General features: G+C 45.4%; 1 protein-coding gene across 1 annotated transcript; it reads right to left on the bottom strand.

Annotated features, from left to right (window-relative positions):
* Window positions 1-286: 286 nt before the first annotated feature.
* Window positions 287-6,888, bottom strand: LOC123051457 (uncharacterized). Its single transcript, XM_044474320.1, has 10 exons — window positions 6,643-6,888; window positions 6,431-6,523; window positions 6,227-6,331; window positions 5,963-6,064; window positions 5,223-5,307; window positions 5,066-5,132; window positions 4,936-4,980; window positions 1,717-4,773; window positions 1,335-1,551; window positions 287-1,226 (listed from the first exon to the last, which is right to left on the bottom strand). The coding sequence occupies exons 1-10, from the start codon at window positions 6,754-6,756 to the stop codon at window positions 618-620; spliced, it is 4,494 nt and encodes a 1,497-aa protein (XP_044330255.1). The 5' UTR covers window positions 6,757-6,888; the 3' UTR covers window positions 287-617.
* Window positions 6,889-9,007: the final 2,119 nt, after the last annotated feature.

Here is a 9,007-nt window from a genome sequence, read left to right as displayed (position 1 = left end):
GAAGCTCATGCAGCACAAAAGCATTACTTGCCTGGGGTTTGATGCTGCTGCGTCCTTGCTTCCATGCCAGGCTCTAGCTGGTGCGTGCACGGCCAGATCAGCGGTTAATCTTGCATCAGGTCCGCTGCTTCATGTTTCTGTTTGTGTTTAAGAGAGCTTAGTTTGATCTGCTTCTTACATTCTGCGAAAATTGGATGGATGGTTGTTGGCATCTTGATTGAAAATTACAGCCCGAGAAACGTACGGTATGCCTTCTGCCGTCTGGCTTGAAAGTAGACACTGATCTTATTGCAACAGCCCGGCGTAAAATGACAGATTGAGCATTGTTGTTTAGGTGTACCACACTGCCGTGTGCGTTCAATCAAACCACTAAATAATCCACAAACTAGTGCAGAGCTGAATGGATCTGAGTTGGAATGACAACTCGGCAGGCATCTCCAATACAAATCTACGGGTGCCACGACGTCTGTACAATGGCACACATCAGTATCATAGCTACATTATATAGTACTCCCTTCGTCCCATAATATAAGAACGTTTTTGTCACTACACTGTATTATTAACACAGCAGCAAATGTCCTTGCCAAAATAAAACAGCAGCAACAGAGCCACAATGGTCATTTGAGCTTGGGCTTTCCTGATCTGCTGCCACCTTTCTTTGCCTTCTTCTTAGGAGGTGGTTTCGCTTTCACATGCCCGTCGTCGCACTTGGGGCACAACCAGTCACCATCCAGAGCAGCACTAGCTCCAGGCTGCGGGTTCAGGCAATCGGCATGCATCCCAGCGCCGCAGCCAGCCTTGCTCCCCTCGCCGCTGCCGCTGCATATCAACATGACGGCCCCTTCCCGGTTGCTCGATCCGCAAGCAGAACAGCTTATTTCGGGGTCGCCTCCCCCGTCTGCCGCCTCGCTGGTGGTGCCGGCACCGTCGAGTTCGCCTTGCTGAGAACGCTGTAGCTCCTGCAGGGACCTGTCTGCCAGGTCGTGCATGTTGAAGAGGACGTGCTTGTTCAGAGGATGGCCGGGCTTGCACACGTACTCCACCAGGTAGTCCGCGCTGATGCAGGGGATGTTGTGGCTCACGAACTCCTGGACCCACGCGTCTGTGCCCGACACGCCTGCTGATACGACCGCAAAACTGGCGCCATGTTTCAGTACCCGGGTGTAAGGTGGGGAGGTTGCTAAGATGGTGCCATCACCGGCCTTCACTACACGCTTCAGTGTGTCCTGTTGAGAAAATGAAAGGCTTATCAGATAAAAGTGGATATATAGAACTGAAGCATTACAAAGCTGCCAGGATGCTTATCAGACAAACAAGTGTGTGTCCAAACTTACCAATGATGGAGAAATGCACTCTCCATATATGATGATCTTCATCCCGTGGAAGGCGCCATGTCCAGTACGTTGCCTTAGTTGGCGCCATTTCCTTGGAGCATCCAAACTTATTGTGTCGCCGTTGTTAGGGCCATCACCGTGCCACTCAAATGGTTCTTCCTCCACAAACTTGCCAGCCTCATTGCAAGCACTCAAGTAATCAGACTTGAGTATCCACCTGATCTTTCAGAAAAGGCAACAAACATTCAGATGTCGTGAAATGGAAATAGGGGCAAGTGACTATGTACATTCTTTTTTGAAAGAGAAATCTAGGCAACAAGAACAAGGTATAAACAACTAAAACATGAAGCCTCTGAAACAGCTCATATGGCAAGAGACTTACCTCCCAGCTGCAGCAGCTGCAAAGAATTTTTCGGTTCTGCGGAGCTCGGGTGCGATAAAATGTGTCGCTTGGAAAGACCACTGATGTGAACCCCTGCATACTCTACCCTTCAGGCGTCTAAGTATCGACATACAATCCTTCCTCAGTAAGCCATGCCCGCTTAAAATAAACCATGTTGGTTCCAACAAGGCCAAGGTTGTGCAATCATTTCCTTCTCTTATACTGTGGTCACCAGGCACATCTTTCCCATTCTGTACAGATTTTGTGATACATTTGGAACTTACACGGTTATTTCCATATTTTGATTTAGGAAAGGGATTAGCATTGGATGGTACATTCTCCTTGTTATGGTCAGTAGAACCATCCATTGCACCTGCAACTTTTTTCTTTTTGCTGCTCCTCGGCTTTGTGTTTTGCACATCTTTGGATGGTACATTCTCCTTGTTATGGTCAGTAGAACCATCCATTGCATCTGGAACTTTTTTCTTTTTGCTGCTCCTGGGCTTTTTGTTTTGCACGTCTTTGGATGGTACATTCTCCTTGTCAATGTCAGTAGAACCATCCATTGCATCTGCAACTTTTTTCTTTTTGCTGCTCCTCGGCTTTGTTTTTTGCGCATCTTCCGACATGTCCTCAAAGGAATCTTTGCAAAATGATCCAACTTCATTTGCTGTACCATCCTTATTAGCACTCTGGACATCCTTGTCAGCCATTGCCTTGCCAGCATTTGTGGAGCACTCTCCAGCCCTCTTCATTATGTCAACTTCAGCTTCAGATGGGAAGACACCAGCAGTGTTGCAAGGTTCACTACCAGATACATACTGTTGTGTCGCAGAAATTTTCCTCTTCGCAACTGCTTTGCGCACTCTGTTCTTTGGTACTCTATCAGGAGTGCACGTTTCATGGTTATCAGCACTTGCAGTGCTTGAAAGCTTTTCAGTGGAAGCTTGGGGAACTGCATCACAAAACTTCGACTTCAAAGATACTGCCTCATCTTTATCAGCGGTTGGTGCATCAGCCATCTCTATGTCAGCAGGCTGGGAAACTTCTGGAACAGCACTCCTTGCTATGGCATATGCCCCCTTCTCAGATGAACCTCTTTGAAATTGATCAGCAGTTGCACCGCTTGGAAGTTTTTTAGGGTTACTTCCCTTTGAAATCACATTAACGAACTCCATCTTTGAAGCCGCTAGCACATCATTCATCTCACTGTTGGCATTCAGTGAGTTCTTGGCAATTGTGTCTGCTCTACTTCTCAGGATTTCTTCAGGAAAGGATGTTCTACATTCAGCAGCATTCGGACTGGTACAATTATTTCCTTTTTCTGCTTCTACGTTTTCATGAGAAAGAACTGCCTCGATACCATGCTTAGACTTGGACTCACTTTTACAACATGCAGATGATTGGCGTCTACCATTTGTAGCACTCCGAAGCCTCTTAGCACCAGCGTTCTTCACTCTAGAAGCCGATACTTTCCGAGCACCTGCTTCCATGGTTGCATGAGAAACCTCCTTGTCATGCTGCGAGTCCGTCGCTACCGCTTCAATGATATTAACCTGTGATGCACTGCTCATTGCTACATTCTGATTTTGACGAGAGAAACTTGAAATTGTTTTTTCAACTTCAGGATCAATAGAAGGGCTTATGGCACATTCCTTCTCTGCAGCTGCTTCATGCTGTGCCAGTTCCTTTGCTTTAGCTGGTAACTCTACCTTCGTCTCATTATCAAAAATTTCAGGAAGTTTTTCTGCTTCAGAAGACCTTGCAAGCTTCAAAGAAGTCCTCCTATAGCTCAACAGCTTCTTTCTAGAGGAGTCAGACTTCTGCCTCTCCGTATGATTCACAATAACATCACTGTTAACTTTACCAGTAGCTTTAATGGGTCGAGATCCAGTGGAATTTTCCCCCAGATCAGAAACTGTTGCTGCATCAGATGCGATTCCCCTGCTTGAGAAAGGACTATTTGCAGTTCCAGTTGCTGAGTCTGTGCCTCCATTTAGCAGTTTTGGACTGGCTGAAGAAAGCCTGCTCTTTGTCTGAGCAAGTACAGAGTCTGGTCTATTCACATCTTTTATTGCTTCATCTCTCAGGCTTTTGGCATCAGCAAGCTCGCTAATTTTATCATTGCTCTTCACTGATGCAGAAATATTAAACTCGACATTTGGTGTATTTCTCTCAAAACTTTGGGGAGATGCTGTTTGGTCAACCGAATTTAAATTAGTTCCCGGTGAAACTGACTTCCGAGAACGCTTTCTGGAGTAGCTTAAGATCGGTGTAGTCTTCGATGCAGAATTGCCTGGTGATACCAAATTAGCCTTAAGAAAGGCTGCAGTTCCTTCTACGTTTGCTTGACCAACTTTGTCAGCAAGATCAACTACAGGTCCATCATCCTTATGATCAACGTTTCCACTAATACGTGACGAGTGCAATGCTTTCTTCAAGAGACTCTCTGCAGAAGATGTTAGTAAACTAACATTGTTGCCAGTGAACTGACAGGGATTGTCCAAATATTCTCCATCAATGTTGTGTTTGTTGACTACTGGAATAGGAGATACCATAGTTGCTTCATGTACAAGATGATCAGCACAATCTGTGAGCCCATTTGTGTTGAGAGGAGAAGCGGCAAGTGGCCTTTTATCACCATCTTTGGTTTCATCTCTGGTAATGTGATCTCCAGGAGCCTTTTCATTGCTACTGGAGTTAATAGGAGGACGGATAGAATCGTGTGCCTCAGGATCAGCAGAATTTGTCACACCATTTGTGTTATGAGTGCTTTGTATGTCAGCTCTAACATCAAGGAGCCTTATGCATACATCTTCACTACCCTGTTCTGGAGTGCCCAGGTGTCTTCCTGCAGTAATGTCAGTATTGCCAAGGGAGACGGTAATACCATGAACGGATGCGCGGACATCAGGATCAACATGAGTTCCCATTCTGATCCCTGTAACAGAAACACTTCTGGCAATGCTTCTGCTGTGAGATAAACCTCTGCCGGCATCTTCTGCTTCATCTTCGGAGTCCTGAACTTGTACCTCCATCATCTCTTGTTCCCAACCACTGCATAAATAAGTGACCAAATTACTGGATTTAGTACCCATGAAGTGAATGATATAGATCATATTCTTATCAGAAAAATAACCAGGCATATAAACCCGATGGCTAAAATGAAAGGGGGGAAACATCAAAGAGAATAGCAAAGTGGTTTGCTGCTACACTCACCTTCTGTTATAATTATCAACTGGAAGAATTTCCCATGCCTTTAAGCTGCAGTAAAATCATATTTTCAGCAGAAATAACCATGACATGACACAATAACTTATTTACAAGACTGGTTAGTAAATACACATACCAATCTTCCAACCATTGGTGATTAACAAGATTGATATTCACCATTTTAGCAAGTTCATACTTCTCACCTGATAGAAATAGGGATGAGAAAAACCGAGAGTGAACACTAACTGTAAAAAGCGTAAACTGTATGGAAAATTATGAAGAAAACAACATACCTTCAAATTTGTAGCAAATGAGATGGGTGACTTTGTGTGATATCAAAGGCTTAGAAAACTGTGCTCCCATTAAAGTAACCATTTTCTATATTCAGTAGTGAAATCAATGGTCAGAAACATTTTTCCTCAAACACACATCGTTGTATATTAGAATACTAACACCAAAGAAGGCGTCAAGTACAAACCAAACCAATGGCGCAAAAGCTCAAACCAAACAGCAATAGCCAAGCTAAACTAACATAGCTAAAAACTGCCAAAAAAACCTAAGCTTCCTAAGCAGCTACAGCTTTGAGATGAGAACTCCAAAAATAAAATGAAGTGTTAAAACCCAAGTGTGAGAAACTACAAGTCCCTAAAAGGAAAGAGGTGAAAATGTGTTAACTGCTACAGGTGGATCTATGTCAGTAGCATTCTGAATCTTGGCTATGCAGAAGAAATGTTGGTTTCTAACATATTTGGTGTTCGTAAACTGATTCAGCAGTTTAAGTGTATATAATTAACAGCAAACTTGGCACAAGAACAAAAAACAATTTGCTAGAATCAAAGGTATGACAGTAAGCTATCCAAACAAGGAACCAAAACTTAACAACCAAGTATCATCAGTCTATCAACTGAAGGAAATCATAACTGTCCTGATCGGTAACAAAATGATATTGACCAGATACTCTATGTTATTGGCTTTATGAATTAACAACCATGGACCTCTAGGCTTGGAGGTACAAAGATAGCAGCAGTATTACCATGATGTCTTCACGCCCGTTCTTTTGGTACCCTGTCAGGCAAATGTTCAGTGATTGACTGCCCGGTATACCCTCCAGATCTCTCACTGGCTTATACAATACCTAATCATATCAAACGAAGTTCAAGTCACCAACTAATCAGCAGAAATAAGATAGTTTCAAAGGCGACTAACTAAAGGGTACTCGGTTAAGACAACGGCTTGCTGAACTTATTTAGAACACACATCTTAATTCGGGCACAGTTAGTACAGTAGCAGAACTGACCCGATCGGCATCGGCAATCACTCCGGCATCCAGGCTATCGTCCACCCACAGCTCAGTCACGACCTTCTTCCCGCCCTCTCGCGCCGCCACGCACACTGGATCATCCTACACACATTTCAGTCGAAGAACAGACACCACTGAACTAAGTCAGCGAGAAATACCCGCGACGAAACCCCCGGAGGAGCAGAGGAAGTGGAAACTCACGTAGACGAGGCCGAAGACGACCACGTGGGTGCACCCCGCCGCACCGTGCCCGCCGGCGTCGGCGCCACCGCGCCGCACAATCTCGGACCGGTACTGCCAGACGCGGAGACCTCACCCGGTGAGACGGGCCGAATCGGGCCAAACCAGCACGGAACCGAAATGAAAAGGGGGGCGTGGGGACCGCGACGAGGCGGGCGGGCGGGCGGGCGCACCTGGGACTCGGAGGCGGGGTCGAAGCCGACGAGCGCGAAGCGGACGCCCGCGAAGAGGCGCTCGTCGCCGTCGCCGTCGCCGACGCCATCGTCCTCGCCGTCGTGCGGGCGCATGGAGGAGGATCCGGGTCGGAGGGAAGGGACGGCGGGTAGGGTTTGAGGATTTGGGATTGGGACGGCGCGCGAGGTTGGAATGGGGAGGACGAGAGAGGATTTTTGTTGCGTTTGGTCCGGGAGGGAAAGTTGGAGATCGTAATTTGGCTTCCGCCGGGTACGCGCGGTTTGCAAGGGGAATGGGTCGCGCGGGCTGGTTTTAGAGCCGGGGGGGCGAGAGTCTTTTGGCCCATGAGCAGGGGGTAGTGTTTTTCTTTCTTGACAACAGCAGGGGGTAGTGTTATTAGTGAGATTAGCTTTTATCATCTAAAAAATATAGTGAGATTAAGCTTCGTGCTACTAGTTTTAGTTATAATTTTATTTTTTTAAGGTAGAGAGACAAATAAATAGGCTCACAATCTAGCTAAGTTTTCGCATTCTTTAGGTCAGGACGCCACGTGTAGCTTGTTCAACCCCATGAACCGAGATGTATTCCACACTCTGTGGCATTTGATCAATAAAACTTAGCTTGACCCCTGAAAAAAGGCTCAAAAATATCTATCTACATCTACATCTATACTTCTCTGTCTATGTCTATATATATCTTTAAAAACGGTAAGGTTTAATATTTTATTTTTCTTCTCACCACCCTTCGTCCAACCTTTTCCGGATGATAATCAATCATCCTAATTTACTTATCTTCTGAATCAATTCCACTTTACTTTGCTTATCAAATTTCTCATCAAAATATAAGATAAATCACAGGCATAATTTGATAAGCATTTATTTACACAATCGCATTAATATAGATAGGTAAATCACAAGCCAACATACTAGTAGAATACAATATTTACTAGGACAATGCACGTGCGTTGATACGGGCGACATGCAAGTAAATAAATGAAATAGATGATTATGCAATATGTCTAAAGTGCTTTCAATATACTCCCTCCGTCCCATAATATAAGAGCGTTTTTTACACTACACTAATGTCAAAAACGTTCTTATATTATGGGACGGAGGGAGTATATTCTAGTGATTGTCGATGCATTGCAAGGGAGCCATATATACTTTGGTGGTTCAACGAAAATTGTGTCTAACCTATACTCCATCCTTTTTTTTACATAAGGTGCATTTTTTTCGCCACGGTCACCAAGGAACAAAATTATAGAGAATTTGAACAAAATAACAATTGGCGAACTCGTTGTTTACCGGCAAGTAAATCAATTAAGCCGGAAAAGAAAGAGATTCAGACAATCGAAAAAGAGATAGTTTCCTTTTTATGCCCATATGAGATGTACATGCAATCACGAGCGATATAATTTCATTTTTTTAAGGGCTAAAAAGAGAATTATGAGGAATTAGAAGACATGCAACGATCTCCTGGTAGATCAATACAATTAAAGTAGGACGTAGGGTATTATCTTTTCGAGAGAGCTCGAATCTGGGTAAATCCATGTGTCCCCTATTACCATCGCACCAAGGCTACCTGTTCGGGACCCCCTACCCGACATGTGCTGGGTTTGACTCCCTCAGGCGGCGGCGGAGGCAGAGGGCTGACGCGGACGAGGGAGAAGAGATGAGAGGAAAAGGGCTGGTCCGGCATGCGCCTGGACCTCCTCGTATCCGCTCACCATATAGGCTCGATCTCTAGGGTGCCGGTCAGCCCAGACATATTGGGTCGGTTTGAGGATCCTGTCTGGGTCATGACATCCGCCCGAACATATAAGGGGCATTTGAGGTGTCGCATGAGTCTATCTCATGTTTTTTTTAAAGGAGGATGACCCCGGCATCTGTATCTGGACGATGCAAACAGTCATATTATTAATTATTCACAAAGACCTTATAAAGTAATACACCAGTCCGTCTGAAGCCACCATCTTAGCAACATCTGTCACTACTCTTATCCAATTGATGAAGGGGTGCCAATTCTCCGAGCCGAATACCAAACATACCTCGCACCAAAGCCTGGCATCTAAAGCTGGAGTCCCCAACCAAGCCGCATTGTCGGGTCTGGGGCACACACCGGTCTGACGCACTCTCAAAAGTTGTCGCCGCTGTCTTCCATCGGTCCATCTTCAGAGCAAGTACTGACGCATCGACCTTGCCAGGCCTATCGTGGACGCCACCTTCCTACGCGCATCCATCATCACACATTCGTCGCTGAGACCCTACTGCGCCACGCCGCCGAGACTCCACATCGTCGATGTGTCTCCTAAAACGCCGCTCCACCGAAGAAACCGTCCATTGGTCCCTCGAGCAAATGCACACC

Source organism: Triticum aestivum, chromosome 2D (genome assembly GCF_018294505.1).
Source record: "Triticum aestivum cultivar Chinese Spring chromosome 2D, IWGSC CS RefSeq v2.1, whole genome shotgun sequence".
Classification (NCBI taxonomy): domain Eukaryota; kingdom Viridiplantae; phylum Streptophyta; class Magnoliopsida; order Poales; family Poaceae; genus Triticum; species Triticum aestivum.
The sequence above is the reverse complement of the archived record's forward strand: the minus strand, read 5'-3'. Positions and strand labels throughout refer to the sequence as shown.